We start from the raw sequence: 16,205 nt of genomic DNA, 5'->3' as shown, positions 1-16,205 counted from the left end.
AGCTCACTAGTTCTAGTATCTATCTCTTCAATTCTATTCCTTTGCCCTTTCAATGTATTGTCCATTTCTGATATTCTATTATTAATCGTTTGGACCTCATTCTGTAGGTTTTGAATTGTTTCCAATGCTGTATCTATCTTACTTGATTGTTCCTGTAGCATTATTCTTTAAAGAGATGAAAAAACTAATCACTAACTACATATGGAAAAGAAACAGACCCTCGATAACCAAAGCATTATTAAAAAAAGAAGAAGAAAAGTAGGAGGTGTTTCACTTCCCAATCTCAAAACCTACTACACAGCCATAGTAGCAAAGCAGCCTGGTACTGGTTATAACAAAAGGCACGTAGATCCGTGGAACAGAATTGAGGAACCTGAAGTAAATCCATCCACCTACGGTCAGTTGGTCTTTGACAAAGGGCCAAAATGAATTAAATGGGGAAGAGAGAATCTCTTTAACAAATGGTGCTGGCAAAATTGAAATTCCATTTGCAAGAAAATGAACCAAGACTTATGTTTCACAATGTGTACAAAAATGAATTCAACATGGATTAAAGACCTAAATGTAAACCCTTGACCTATACAGATCATCTGTGAAAAAATAAGGACAAACTTAGGAGCTATGATACAGTGTCCGTCATCACTGAAAACACACAACCAACAGACAAAATAGATGACTGTGACCTCCTAAAAATTAGACACTTCTGTGCATCAAAGGAGTAAAAAGAGAGCCCACAGACTGGGAAAATGCTATTTGGCAATAACTTATCAGACAAAGAATTATTCTCTAAAATTTATAGAACACTGGAACGACAAAACAAGAAGATAAATAATCCAATGAAAAGTGGGCAGAGGACATGACCAGACACTTCACCAAAGAAGACTTTAAGACAGCCAATAAACATATGAAAAAATGCTCTTAATCACTAGTTATTAGAGAGATGCAAGTCAGAACAGCAGCTAGATATCATCTTACTCCACCAACAATAGTAAAGTTCCAAAATCCAGAAAATAACAAATATTGGCAAGGAGGTGGAGACACTGGGATGCTCCCACACCACTAGTGTGATGTTAAAATGGTGCAACCACAGTGGAAAACAGTATGGCACTTTGTCAAAAAGTTGGAATTAGAAATACCAAATGACCCAGCAGTCCCTCTACTTGGGACATATCCTCAAGAACTAAGAGCTGTGACATCACTAGAGTTATGTACACCATGTTCATTTCAACACTATTCAAATGACAAACAAATGGAGACAGCCTACATGCCCATCCACAGAAGAATGGTTAGCAAACGTTGGCCCATATGCACAATGGGATGTTATGCAATGTTGAAGAATAAGAAGGAATTTGTAAAACACCTCGCAACATGCATGAACTTAGAGGACATTATGCTGAGTGAAATTGTTGTTGTTAGGTGCCATTGAGTTGGTACCGACTCATAGCGATCCTATGCACAAGAGAACGAAACACTGCCTGGTCCCCCATCAGTACCACAGTTGTTATGCCTGAGCCAATTGCTGCCAACACTGTGCCAGACCATCTCGTTGGGGGTCTTCCTCTTTTTCTCTGACCTTCCACTTTGCTGTTGGTTAAGTGCCATTGAGTCGGTTCAGACTCATGGCGACCCTGTATAGGGTTTCTGAGGAGCAGCTGGTGGGTTAGAACTGCTAACCTTGTGGTTCGCAGCCTAGTCCTAATCCACTTTACCAAACATGATATCCTTCTCCAGGGTCCCTCCTGATAATACGTCCGAAGTATGAGAAATGAAGTGTGGCCATCCTGGCTTCCAAGGAGCATTCTGGCTGTACTTCTTCCAACACAGATCTGTTTGTTCTTTTGGTAGTTTACGGTACTTTTAATATTCTTCTCTAGCACCATAACTCAAATGCATTAATTCCTTTACAATCTTCCTTATTCACTGTCCAACTTTCACATGCATATGAGGTTATTGAAAATACCATGGCTTGGATCAGGCGCACCTTTATCCTCAAACTGACATCTTTGCTCTTCAGCACTTTAAAACAGTGTTGTGCAGCAGATTTGCCTAATGTAATATGTCATTTGATTTCTTGACTGCTGCTTCCATGAGTGTTGATGGTTGATTTGAGCAAAATGAAGACTTTGACAATTTCAGTCTTTTCTCCATTGATATGGATGTTGTTTATTGATCCAGTGGTGAGGAGTTTTGTTTTCTTTACATTGAGGTACAACCCATACCAAAGGCTGTGGTCTTTGATCTTCATCAGTAAGTATTATACGTCCTCTTCATTTTCAGCAAGCAAAATTGTATCATCTGCATATTGCAGGTTGTTAATGAATTTCCTCCAATCCTGATGCCATGTTTTTCTTCACATGTTCCTCAGATTATTTGCTCAATATACAGATTGAATAAGCATGGTGAAAGAACACAACCCTGGCGTACACCCTTCCTAATTTTAAACCATTCAGTGTTCTTGTGAACAAACTGCCTCTTGTGCTCATGAGGAACCTCTACATAGACCAATTAAGTGTTCTGGATTACTTATTCTCCACAGTGTTGTCCATAGCTTGTCACGATCCGCACAGCAAAAGTCTTCGTGCAGTCAATTTTTTGGTTTCTTTCTGGTATTCTTTGCTTTCAGCTAAGATCCATCTGACATCAGCAATGATATCTCTCATTCTGTGCCCTCTTCTGAATCTGGCTTGAAGTTCTCTGTCAACGTGTGCTTGCAACTGTTTTTGATTTAGCAGAGTTTTAATTGCATGTGGTAATTATGTTGTCCAATGATTTTCGCATTCCATTGGGTCACCTCTCTTTGGAATGGGCACAAATACGGATCTCTTCTAATCAGTTGGCCAGGTAGCTGTCTTCCAAATTTCTTGGCATAGATGAGTGAGTGCCTCCAGTGCTGCATCAGTTTGTTGAAATATTTCAATTTGTGTTCCATCAATTCCTAGCTTCAGAGTGCGTAATGTAGTCTGTCATGTCACTAGGTGAGGCTGAGCTTCCTGGTTGGTGACCATTTACAAGAGAGGCTACCGCCATGCTAGAACCCCTCCTAGACTGCACACTATACATCTTTTCATTTCTATCATTTATGGTTTTAGCATTTCTTGAATTTGTAGCTTTATGTTTTGGTCAATTTTGGGAAATTCCTGGCCACTGATTTCATAATTTTTTTGTGGACTCTTCTCACCTCTCCTTATGTAAATTAGGGTTTTGACCATCTTAGCTGCCTAGTGTACTGTGGGTTAATGCGCTGGACTGCAAGGTCGATTTGAACTGCAAGGTCAGTGGTTCAAACTCACCAGCCGCTCCTTGGAAACCCTCTACAGGATGGCTATGAGTTTGAGTCAACTTGACATCACTTAACAACAATAAAAACAACTCTAATTTTGGTCTAACCAAAAATACCATAAGGGGTGGTTTTACAGAACAGAAATTTATATTCTCACTGTCAGGAGGTTTCTTTTTTCTTTGACTATTTAAACTTTTTGTGCTGAATTTATTGAAGGTTTAAGAGCAGGGCATGGGGTTTAAATTCAACAAGTCAAACAAATTGTTTCCTCCTGATGATTGCAATCCCTTCCATGCAATGCCATGTATCCTGCTTCCTCTCTGTAGTTCTTATTTCCATTCCTCCTCCTTTCTCTCAGCCCTTCGGAATTTTGCTCTTCGGTAAATGCTGTCCTCTCGAGCCTGACTGGCTGACCGTCCTGTGGTGTTGTGTACCTCACTAGTGTTGTGTTGCCCTATATTCCTATCTATTACTTGGATGAAAATTGAGCCACAGAAGTGTGTTCTGTTCCACACCTGCAGATACCAAGGGCCGTAGTCTTGGGCTTCTACCAATCTCTATTTGACCAGTAAGAAAGCCTGGTATTTCTTGTTATGATTTTGAGTTTTGGTCCATAGTTGAGCCTCTTCCACCAGAACCTTCTGATACGATCTCTTTCAGATAAATTGGTATTGGTAGCCGGAAGCCATCGAATGCCGTCCAGCTCTTCTGGTCTCAGAGTTATGGAGACTGATATTCATGTGGTCCATTAGACTGATTTCTTCCAAATGTCTTCAGTTTTTGTCAGTCCTCTTTCATCTGGACGTAGAGAGACCAATAGTTGCACCTTAGATGGCCACTTATGAGCTTTTACGATCCAAGTCGCTGCTCACCAAAGCTGCATGTGGAGCGTTGTCTTGGTAAACTGTGTTGTGCCAATTGGACCAGGGTGCCCTCCACGACTGTGGCCCTATGCCCACAGGCCCAGTGACTAATTTCCTCAAGATGCTTGGTTATATCATAGAAGTTTCCGTACCTTTGCGCCCTGTAGGCTCCACAACATTGATGGATATATTTGCAGCAGAGGTAAATACCCAGGTACAAACAGCCTCTGTCATACCCCACTCTTCCTCCCACCTGGTCAGCCTACTTATCTGTCCACATACACCCCCCTATCCTCCCCGTATTGCAGGATTGTGTATATAACAGTATTTAAGTCAGGAGGCTTCTTGCAACGTGTTAGTTGTTGTCAAATTGATTCAAGTACTAAATTCAGGGTGTGGCTCTATTGGGAGGTCCTTTTTCTGTTTCAGTTTCTAATAGCCAAGAAGCCTTAGTATTCATGGAATTGTGGGTGCAACTGCCTTGTGAATCTGTCTTCACGTGGCATCTTTCTTGCTCTTTTTATAACCCACAAGTGATTAGCTCTAGGGTCCACCCTGCTCTATTGGGACATCATCATTCTATTCTATTGTATTTCCAAATAGAATCACATCCACAGGGACTAGGGACAGGATTTGTGTGTGTGTGACTTGAGTGATAATTTACATGGGAGAACGTCAGTTTTACACTATCCTATTGTGTTTTGTTCCATTGCAATGATTACAATCCCCTCTATGCGTCATCATTTAACAGTATTTGAGTCTATTCCCTCTTTTTAACTTTTTTTAGAATGTGCACACAGACACTCAGGAATATATGATCATTTATACAACCAACGTAAGGACATATTCTGCAAGTCTGCCTCCTGGCCACCAGCTCTCAGTCCCTCTCTTTTCATGAGTCTAGAACCTCAGCTGCTCCCTCTCTCCATGTCCTCATCTCTACCTCCATCTCTGGTGTCGCTACTTCTCTGGATATGGTCCTGCATTCCACTTGTGCTCTTCTCCCTTGATGGTCCTTAGGGACCTCTGTTCCTGGACTGTAACATTAACTACTTCCCTTTAGGTTACAAAACTTCTACCATTACAATTGTGACAATCCCAATTAGTTATGATAACAATTACTCACTATTGAATCATAAGAATCTTATTTGCATCTCCTTTTACTAGACCCCTCTAGACAAGATGAAAACTATTCAGATGCGGTTCTACCTTCCCCCACACTCTAAAACTGAACTCCCTCTTGAAAACTTGTAAGCCAGTCACTTAGTGCCTTCATTGTCCCCCATTTTAGGAAGCCAATGTCTAAGTTGCCCGTCTCTATCTACCCTGTGTACAGAGGGGATGGGAAAGATTCTTGATATGAAAACTCCTTTAGGGAAGGAATTTAATACATATTTTGGGAGATACAGTTTAATCCATAATGATACCCATGTCACATACTTTTTTTGTACGTGTTTTTTCTCTCTCTCCAAGCTTTAGCCTGGTTACCTTGGATATTTTCTGCTGAATTTTTTCTTGTTTCGTGAATCCACTCCTTTTGTATTTAAATATGTACTTAATTTCAGAAATTACTTTTGGTTTTTTAGCTCTAGCGGTTTCGTTTGATTTTGATTTTTTTTCCTTAATTGACTTCTGTCATCTCTTCTTTTGTACGTCTTGGTTATTCGATGCTATCACTTTGACCCTGACTCATCTCTACAGCTGAATGAAACACTGCGTGAGTCTGTGCCATCCTCAGAATTTTTAGTAAACTTGAGTCCATGGTTGCAGCCACTGCGTTAGTCCATCTTGTTGACGATCTCCCTCTTTTTGGCTGTTCCTCGTCTTTACCAAGTATGACGTCCTTTTCCAGGGACTCGTCCTTCCTTATAACATGCCCAGAATATGTCAGATAAAGTCTCGTCCTCCTTGTTCCCAAGGATCAGTGTGATTGTACTTCTTCCAAGGCAGACTTGTTTGTTTTTCTAGCAGTCTATGGTATATTTAATATTCTTTGCCAACATTGTAATTCATATGAATCGGTTTTTCTGTAGACTTCCTTCTTCATTGATGTGCACAAGAGGCAATTGAAAAGACCATGCTTGGGTCAGCCACACCTTACTCCTCAAAGTGACATCATTGCTCAGACACTATAAAGAAGTCATTTTGCAGCAGATTTTCCCAATAAAATGCATCATTTATTTCTTGACTGTTGCTTCCATGATTGTGGATTCAAGTAAAATGAAGTCCTTGACAACTTTGATCTTTTCTGTATTTATCATGATGTTATCTTTTGATCCAAATCTTCTCAGCTGGTCTTATTTTCTTTTCTCATGTTAATCCTACTTAGAGATGATTTGGCAGCTCTAATGCCAAGTTATCTTTGTGTCTCTTTCTCTTGTGTTTGCTTTTCTTGGCCCAGCTCCTTGGTACGTTTAGGAGATTGTCCAGGCTGTTCATCACGTTTGCTGCCACGACCGTAAGTGGTGCTGGCTCATGTCCATCTCCACGTCAGCAGGGAGTCGCTGAGCTGCCACGAGGCTGGACTGCAGCCCTTGGGCAGCCCTGGTCTACGCTGGGTCTTGGGCATAGCAGCCCTGTGGTGGTCCCACTGAGAACTGGGGCGATTTCCTAGGATCCCTTCTCTTAGAAATACTCGATGACCAGTTTCTGTCTCTTCAGCACCATGAGAGAGAAGAGCGCTCTGCTCTGCACTGCAGTGACGTAGACTCCTTTCCTTGCTCCTCCTCACTGCTTAACAATTTAGCAAACGACTTTAGGAGAAAACCTCTGTCTGTCACCATTATTTCTTGTCCCTTTTTTCTCTCTGACTGCCTTGGCCTCCCTGCGCCCTCTGCCCGAATCCTTAGCTCTTTCGTTCTGTGGGGAAAACAGCCTGTAGAATGTAGGCATGTGAGTTTCCTTTTCTGCGGACTCTTGCATTTCAAGTCCTGGCTGCTGGAACAGCTCTATGATATCTTCAAAAGGGTATTCCTGCCCCACCCCACCCCCACCCCTAGGTTTTATAGTTCTCAAATGTATGCTGTACCCTCTACTGTTTTACCTGGGAGCAGAAGTCCCACATAATGAAAAGAAAATGACGCTCATGATTCTAATGCATAGTGGGAATTTTGAATATCCTGTTTTACTTTGTTCTTCTGACCACTGCACTGTCTCCCTGGGAATCTCCCTTTCCCCACTCTGTATTATCCTTGGTGGGCTCCACGTGTCTACACCACAGAGCACAGTGGGCATCCTTGTAGCATCCACTTCCCCAAGTGTGATGCCCTCCAGGGTCTGGTCCCTTCTGATAATCTATCAAAGTCTGAGAGATGAAGTCTGACCATGCTGGCTTCTAAAGAACATTCTGGCTGTATCTCTTCTAACACAGATTGTAAAGAGGTCATGTTCAAAAGATTTTGCGTACTGCTGTGTTTCATTTGGAGTCCTGGTGTGGCACTGTGGGTTAATGTGCCAGACTACAACACCGTTTGAACTGCAAGGTTGGTGGTTCAAGCTCACCAGCTGCTCCTTGGAAACCCTCTACAGGGTCGCTATGGGTCGGAACCGACTCGATGGCATTTAACAACAACAACATATTTCATTTGATTTGTTGACCGCTACTTCCATGAGTGTTGATAGTTGATCCAAGAAAAATTCTTTGAAGAAGATTTTTCTTTTCTTTACATTGTAGGAAAAGGTCTTGTGCAGCAGATTTGATTTCGTTGTAGTTTTCTATAAATTGTAGGTATTAGTCTCCTGTCTGATGTCTTTGCAAAAAAAAAAAAACTTTTTTCCTAGGTTGTGAGATCCCTTTTGACTTTTTTAGGAAATCTTTTTTTTTTAAGTTTTTATTGTGAATTGAGTGATAGTTTACATGGGGGAACATCAGCTTTACATTCATCCTTTCATATTTCGTTTCACTGTAATGATTACAATCCCCTCCATGCATCATCAAACAACCAAAGGGTACACCCCTGCAAGCTCGTGCCCCTCCCCCCCCCCCCAGCCGCTCCATCTCTCCACGTCATCATCTCTGCCTCCATCTCTGGCATCACTGTTTCTCTGGGTAGGGTCCCACACTCCACTCATCTCCTTTGATGGTCCCAGGGACCTCCGCTCCTGGACTGCAAAGGCAACCACTCCCCTCCTTTTGTCACAAAACATCTACCTTTACATTTGCAACATTCACAGTCAGTCCTGATAGCAGTTATTCACTATTGAACCACAAGAGGCTTATCCCCATCTCCTTTCAATAGCCCTGTCCAGACAGGTTGGAAACCACTCAGTGGAGATTCTGCCTTCTTCTGCATCCTCTGGAACTAGGCTCCCTCTTGAAAGCTTGTAAGCCAGTCACTTTGTGCCTTTGTAGCCCACCCATTTTGGGTAGCCAGTGTCTAAGATGCCCATCCCTGTCTACCCTCTGTACCAAGGGAGGGGAGTGATCCTCACTGTAAAGATTTATTCCCTCTTTTGAGCTACTACATCCATGTGTATAGGTCAAGTTCATCAAATTATAGTGAATTACTCTTTTACTCTTCTTTCTTCTGTAGTCAGGTTGTGATCAGCCCCTCACTTCGTATCAGCTGGATACTTCACTCTCTGCTCTAGTCCTCCTGGTCCAGTGCAAGGTTAGGTGTTAAGTGCCATCGAGTCGATTCCAACCCATAGCGACCCTGTAGGGGGTTTCCAAGGAGCAGCTGGTGAGCTTAAACCACCGACCTTGCAGTTCAAACGGCTATGCAGTCTGGCACGTTAACCCACAGTGCCACACCAGGACTCTAAATGAAATACAGCATTATGCAAAATATTTTGAACAAGACCTCTTTACAATCTGTGTTAGAAGAGATACAGCCAGAATGTTCTTTAAACGCCAGCATGGCCAGACTTCATCTCCAAGACTGAGACTCAAGGGGAATACATGAGAAGGCATGTGGTCGTGCTTGTGATCACGCTGGTCTACCGATAAGGGGAAGTGGGAAAATAGCAATGAAGTTGTGAGCTAAGTCCGAGCACGTTCAATAGATTCATGTAAACCTGGGTTGAGACCTGGATGGCTAGCAATATGGCAAGACCTGGGACTCCTAATAAATTTTCTTTATTGGGAAATGCTGTAAAGAGCTGTGCACATGTCCAAGGGGACTTCAAAAAGTTCTTGGAAAAATGAATTTAAAAGATAAGGAAAGTTTTCTATGAATGTTTGAGCCTTCCTTATACATGGATAATCTTCAACCTTCAAAATTGCTCTCACAAAGCTTGGGTGAGAAGACAGGAGAGACTTTGGTCATCCTCACCCTTGCTTTTGCCCATGAGATTGGTCTTTCTGGAGTCTGACTTGCACCTGGCTGCAGGTGCTGTACTTGCTTAAAGGCTCTGGCCTTCTGGTCCTTACTGTCCTAGTCTCTAGACTACACCTCACTGTGCACATGTCCTCCTTCCAGAACAGTGACCTGTCTCTCAAGCCCACCTTTATTTCACCTTCCTCCTTCTCCCTGTCCCTCCCGCCCACCTCTTTCCATACTGGAATGGTGGCTGAGGGTCATAGTTCATAGTTCAGGGTTCCATTCGTCTTCCTCAGACCAGCCTGGTCCTCTGGATGACTTTGAGTTTGGGTCTGTATTTTGGGGAGTGGGGGCTTTCTAATGGCAAGGACTCAGCTTTGTCTTCTGGCATTTCTGAGAGACCAGCACAGTGACATGTAACGGGTAGATGAGAAGAAGGTATTTTTATTTGCTTGCCGGGTTTGTAGGTGCCACAAAGATTCTTAGTTCCTGTGGTGGGCGGTGAGGTTTTACTGCAGGTCTCAATGAAGAGGCTAGTGTGACCATTTAAAACATTGAGAACTAATCAGAGTGACCAGCATAGAGGATGTTCGTTTTTCTCCCGTGTTGGAGCCCAGACTGCTCTGGCCGAGGCCTCGCTGGGGACCTCTGTTCTGGGGCTCACCTTGTCTGCTTGTGTTTTGCCCACTGCCTAAGCCTGTGCTTGTCTGCACGTCACAGCGGGCCCACAGCAGTGTCTCAGTGCCATCTGTGCCAGCCTAGGACAGGGTTTCAGGGACTGGGAGCTGCACTCTATTCAGCCACCGGGACGACTTGGCCACACCTAACCACAGGGGAGGCTGTGCCGCTGAACCTGGGAGTCTTTGTCACTATAAGGAGGAGGAGAGTGATCACTGCGGGCCGTTCAGCAGGCATGTTAGGATGCATAACTAGTATACTTCAGTAGTGGGCAGTGCTGAGCGACCAACTGACAGTCGGAAGGGGAGGCTGCACTTGAACTCCGGAGAGAACAGGAGCAGGGCCCGCTGGTCATTTGCCTGGGATGTGGGACTTCAGGGCCGCCACTGAGAAAGCCCTCAGCAGGCCGAGATGAGGCACTCAGCCCACCTAGCTCTGGGCTTGTGGCATGAAGGGGTGGGCCTTCCAGGAAGAGGTCCCCACCCCTGGTCATCCCCTCACAGGTGACTGATACCAGCACTGTTGCATTTCTCTTTCCAGATCCGGTGAGCCTGGCCTACCAGCGGGTGCAGAAGGTGGACTGTGCGTCTCTGCGACCCGTCCTGATTTTGGGGCCCTTGCTGGACGTGGTGAAGGAAATGCTGGTGAATGAGGCACCGGGCAAATTCTGCAGGTGCCCCCTCGGTAAGGGCAGCCCTGGTCTACGATATTCCTCAGAGGGTGGCTCAGCTGAGGAGACCTGGGCCACACCAGGAGGCCGCTCCGGGCCCTTTCTCCTGGGACGTGGTAACCCACCTCCAAGAAGCCACAGTGTATGAGCTTGGCTTTAGTGACGTCTATATCTGGTCTTTACAGAGGTGATGAAGGCTTCCCAGCAGGCCATTGAGCGAGGTGTCAAGGATTGCCTCTTTGTGGATTATAAGCGGCGGAGCGGCCACTTCGACGTGACCACAGTGGCTTCTATAAAGGAAATCACGGAGAAGGTATCCATTGCTTTTGGTCAGGAATCTGGCACCCGTGTGAGCCTGAGGCTCCGGCTCCCCTGAGTGTGTGTGTGTGTGTGTGTGTGTGTGTGTCTGGGGGCCCTGGGGCCCTGCATGTCTCAGACCACAGTGAGCTCTCCCACACCGTCATCGGCCAGGGCCCCTTCTCCTTGTAGCCCTCGTGTGTTGTATGAGCCGAAGTTCTAGCTTTTCTGCTAATTCCCACCTGTCTGTTCTGAGGGCTTTGAACTTTGACCTCTAAAACAGTGTCCCGAGTATGTCTGCTGGACTTGAGTGCAGAATTTGATGTTTGTGGCATTATTCTGGGGAGAGGGACGCAGCCTCCCTGGGTCCTTTCAGGGGAACCCTGGCCCTGAAAGTTAAAGCGGTTGCCGTGTGTTTCTCTTGGGCATAGTTGGCTGCATTTGTAGCATGAAGGAGGCATGTGTGTGCATTGGGTGGGGGCGGATCTGCAAGTGTGGGAAAGGTAGGCACTCTGCCCTGCGCCGTCCACATTGGTGGTCAGTCCCCTTTGCTGGGTGACTTGAAGGGATTGGTTTCTTAGGGCTTTTAGGTGCACAGTGTCCAGTTGAAGTGGTCACCCTTATGTCAGAGGTGGCCCAGGAAGCTAGATAGTTTGTCAATGGTTTGACCCCTCAGTGGAGCCTCTTTGGGTGAGTGGGTGGGTGGGGACCCACGGGGTGCTTATGGCTGAGGCTCAGGGACCCAGGACATAGTTTGGTGACAGCTGTGCAGAAACACACACTCCTTATTCCTGACTGCAGTTCCCTCTTTCTGAGGCCAGGGTCAGGGAGGCTTTAAGTAGGTCCTAGTATCTGGGTGAGGACAGGACAGGAAACTTGGGAGCTGCCCGCAGCCCAGTCTTTACTGCCTCTGCCACTAACAGGCAGCAGGGAGATGTTTCCTTGGGTTTCTTCACGGTTTATTGTGTGTATGTGTGTTATTGGGTTTGCTGCTTTGTTCATGGTTAGAACGTTAGGTGTCGTTTATAGAGGAAGGAAGAGCTGTACAAAGTGAGGGCTTGAGACCCTGGGGTGTTTTGCCTTGGAGAGGAGAGGAGCTGGCGGGGGTGGGGGGGCCCTCAAAAAGGCCTACCGCGTGCTCCCAGCCAGCAGTCTCTGTCCCTCTCGTCTCCCTCAGAACCGTCACTGTGTCCTGGACATTGGCCCGCATGCCATCGAGCGGCTTCATAACATGCACATCTACCCTATCGTCATCTTCATCCGCTACAAGAGCGCGAAGCACATCAAGTAGGTGGCTGGTTGCCAGGCCTCCCCTGGGCTTCGTGGGGGATAGGGGGGCGCTGCTATCCAGGAAGCCCCAAGCAGCAGGCTCACGTGGGTTGGTATAGAAGAATGAGAAACACACCAATTTAGTCTTAAAATTGTCAGCATTTGTAGGGAAGGATCTTCTCCTCCATGGGCCCCTGACTGGGAGCATGGGTCCGTTCCAGCCCTTTCAAACCCCCTTACCTCCTGCTTCTAAAGACACTGGGAACCTGGAGACTTGGGCTCGGTCCAGCTTCTCCATGAGTTAGCTGACTGTGACTTTCCCTCCTTGTCGGGACCAGTTCCCGGCAGCATCCCCTTGTTTCACCTTCCTGTGCTTCTGACCTTCCATACCTGCCATTGGGACCTGGCTGGTACACACACTGAATGCCCACCTTCCCCTTCCTGCCTGGGTCTCTCTCTGGAGCCCAAAGTGGCTGTGCTTTTTGAGGGGTACACACAGAAGTGCCCCCATCTCCCAACATACCCCTGCCGCCTCATGCCCCCATCTTAGTGGTTGCAAAGGGAGAGAAATGGAGGGCCTAGGAGAGCCGAGATAAGCTCAGCTGTCACCCCTGCTTTGTCCCACCAGGGAGCAGAGAGACCCTGTCTACCTCCGGGACAAGGTGACCCAGAGGCATTCCAAAGAGCAGTTTGAGACGGCTCAGAAAATTGAACAGGAGTACAGTAGGTACTTCACAGGTAGGTGGGCACTGGGAGAAGCAGCGGGTAGAATGCAGAGGTTTTCCAAGGACGCCTGTCTTACAGCTGGCGTTGCTAGGGCGCTTGCCGAATGAATGCGTGCCGCTGCCATCACTGGTCAGTCACTGGCCAGTGGATATGTACATAGGTTCTTACCTGAGCCGGGTAGTGGGTAGCAGGTCTTCCTTGCAGCGCAAGTACCATGTCGCATGGCTCCATCACCCAGAGCAGGCCGGGAACTATGCTGAACTGGCCCACAGCATCCTCTGGGAAGACTGGCTTCACCCAAGGGTTATTGTGTCTGGCCTTGGAACACAACTGTCTTGGGTCTGATTTATCTATGGCTGTTTTACTGTTTGCTTTTCATGAAATGAAAGAACCCGTTGTTACAGTGGTTAAGCGCTTGGCTGCTGGCCACTCTGTAGGAGAAAGAGGCAGCAATGATTGTTATAAAATGCCGTCTAGTCAGTTCCAACTCATAGTGACCCTATTTAGGGTTTCCGAGGAGTGGCTGGTGGGTTTCAACTGCTGATCTTGCGGTCCAAGCTAACCTCTGTAAAGAATACTGCCTTGGAAACCGTATAGGGCAGTTCTACTCTGAGCGTCACTACGAGTTGAAATTGACTTGATGGAATTAAATTTTGCTTGTAGTTACCTGTTGTTAAGTTTAATCGAGTCGGTTCCAATCCATAGTGACCCTTATAGGGTTTCCAAGGAGTGGCTGGTGAGCTTGAACCACTGATCTTGTGATTCATACCAACTGCAGTCTAGCACATTAGCCCACGGCGCCACACCAGGACTCCCAAATTTGCACCACCCAGGGACTGGTAGTGGTGTGCTGTGGAGTTGGTTCTGACTTAAGAGTGATCCTGTATAGGGTTTCCGAGGCTGTAAATCTTTATGGGAGCAGAAAGCCTCATCATGCCCCCATGAATGGCTGGTAGTTTTGAACTGCTGACTTCGAGATCTGTAGCCCAACTCATAACTGCGAGGCTACCCGAGCTTTAGGAGGTCCTATTGTGGTCATAGAGGGGAGTGGATGGTGGCTTAATTAAATTCCAGAGTGTTGTGATCTCAGTCTGGTGATTGTCATGTGATCTTTGTTCAGGGATCCGCACTGTGTGTCATTTCTGGCCTCTCACAGACCAGTAGTTTTGTCAAATACATGAGAAATGCATTATCAGAGAAGTAACATTTAAAAAAAACACACCCAAATACTTATAAAATACAAGGATAGATATTTTTATTAGATACAACACATATAAAATGACCGTGCCGAGTTTCTATAGCAGTTTTTGTACGTACCTGCCACAGCTGGGAACAGTTCGTCAGCCATGCTGGTGTGTGGTCACCGCTGGGAGTGACTCTCCTGTTTTGTTTGAGAGCTGGGACAAAGTTCAGTCAGTTTCTTTGTCAGGTCTCTAGGTTGTAGCACACAACAGCCTGTCTGGTTCCAGGCCATGGATTTCCTAATTCCCTAAACTCCTTGTTTCCTGTAGAATCCTTCTGTTGATTGGATTGTCACATTATTCCTCACACTAGCAACTTTCCAATGTGCTGGGATTCCCACATTATGAGCTCAGTCAGCAGACCCAGCGCAGGGTATTATGGGAGTAAGGGTAGGCAGTAAATGCCAGCAGTCAGATCCTGGTCATCACGGTACAGTAAGTAGTCAGGGAAACTCAGCAAGATGTGACCCTGGGCGTCTTCAGAGCCCGTATTTTCAGAATAGTTTACCAGAAGGACAGAGAAGAAAGTAGAACTGATCTGTGTTCTATTCTTTTTCTTCCTCAGCTTCTTGCCAACTGTGGGGGTAGGGGCGGGAAGAGCAGGGGGTGTCCCATGCCTTCAAACAGAATGCAAACTGAGTTTCACTGTGAGCAGAATGACTTGTGTGTTTCGGGGGCTCTTTTGCAGGGGTCGTCCAGGGAGGAGCTCTGCCGAGCATTTGCACGCAGATCCTGGCCAAGGTCACTCAAGAGCAGAGCAAAGTCCTGTGGGTCCCAGCCTGCCCGTTATAGGCGAGTGTGGAGCTGCCAAGGACTGTTCTGATTCCACCTGCACAAATGTATGGCCCCGCTCCTTTCACGGACTGAAAATAAAGACATCTGCACGTAAATGTGGAGGGAAGGACCCAACAAGCCACAACTCCGGAAACTCCACGTTGTGGACAGAAGGCAGCGGCCAGGGGCGCCCAGCCTGTGCCTGCAAACTGCATTCCTCTCACGTGTGTGCTTTAAGACACAACAAAACAAAAACCACGAGACTTTCCAGAGAGGGCTTCAACACCAGCCTTTCATTCGCCAGCCGACCAGAGATGCTGCAAAGAGAACCTTTCAGATCATAAGTTTACAAGCCTTTTTTAAAAAAAGTATTTGGTTGTTAATGTTTACTTGAACGGCTTCCTGCTGTCAGTGCCCAGCCCCTGCCTCCTCTGCCCACCCCTTCTGTCTCTTGCTTTTGTTCCTCTTTTCAGTGAAACAACTCTGGAACCTCATTCCTGTGGTGCTGAGGAATCTTCATCAGTGAGGCCAGAGCATTGACTCAGCAGTGCCCCCTCCTGGATGGACAGTGTCGAGACTGCAATAGCCCCATTGTGTGCCTTTGTGGGTTGACACAGTCATGCTTCTGTCTTCCTGCACAAGGACAGACGGCTTTGGCAGTCTGTCTGACTGTCTCCCCTGCCTTCCATGTCCTCTGGCTTTCTCTCCATATGCACTTAAAATTTAAGTGCTGGATCTAGTCCCCGAGCTCCACAGGTTCGCAGTAACATAGGCTCCAGGCAGGGTGACCCCTTTTGCACATAGTGACAGCCTTTGTCAGTGCAATTTATGCAGGGTAATTCGTAATCTTTATAGTTCAAAGGGTGGTGAGAACATCAATTCTTTTTCATCATCAACAACAACAAAACACTCATGTTTCAGACTTTAAACTTGAGAGCTTTTAGGAGAAAGAAGCATCTTGCTTTGTGTTGTCACTGTGAACAGCCTGCCTGTAAGCACAGGGGGTTTTTGAGTCTGCGTTACAGGATGTGTTCACCTGGGGTCTGTTTTTGCGCTTCTAAAGGGTCACTGCAGCTCATCCAACGGTGTGTCCAGTTCTGAGGTGCTGTGCTGGGCCCCTGCCTTTCTGGAGTCAGATCCTAACAT

At 46.2% G+C, this 16,205-nt stretch overlaps 1 protein-coding gene across 1 annotated transcript in view; it reads left to right on the top strand.

The window, feature by feature from the left end:
• DLG5 (discs, large homolog 5 (Drosophila)) overlaps nucleotides 1–15,077 on the top strand; it is a 193,702-nt gene extending 178,625 nt beyond the window's left edge. Inside the window, exons 30-34 of the mRNA XM_006837474.1 lie at nucleotides 10,623–10,766; nucleotides 10,938–11,065; nucleotides 12,227–12,336; nucleotides 12,947–13,056; nucleotides 14,974–15,077. Coding sequence (XP_006837537.1) covers nucleotides 10,623–10,766; nucleotides 10,938–11,065; nucleotides 12,227–12,336; nucleotides 12,947–13,056; nucleotides 14,974–15,077 — 596 coding nt within the window. The remainder of the gene's footprint in view (nucleotides 1–10,622; nucleotides 10,767–10,937; nucleotides 11,066–12,226; nucleotides 12,337–12,946; nucleotides 13,057–14,973) is intronic.
• The last annotated feature ends 1,128 nt before the right edge of the window (nucleotides 15,078–16,205 follow it).

Source organism: Chrysochloris asiatica, unplaced genomic scaffold (assembly GCF_000296735.1).
Source record: "Chrysochloris asiatica unplaced genomic scaffold, ChrAsi1.0 scaffold00020, whole genome shotgun sequence".
In the NCBI taxonomy this organism is placed as follows: domain Eukaryota; kingdom Metazoa; phylum Chordata; class Mammalia; order Afrosoricida; family Chrysochloridae; genus Chrysochloris; species Chrysochloris asiatica.
The sequence above is the reverse complement of the archived record's forward strand: the minus strand, read 5'-3'. Positions and strand labels throughout refer to the sequence as shown.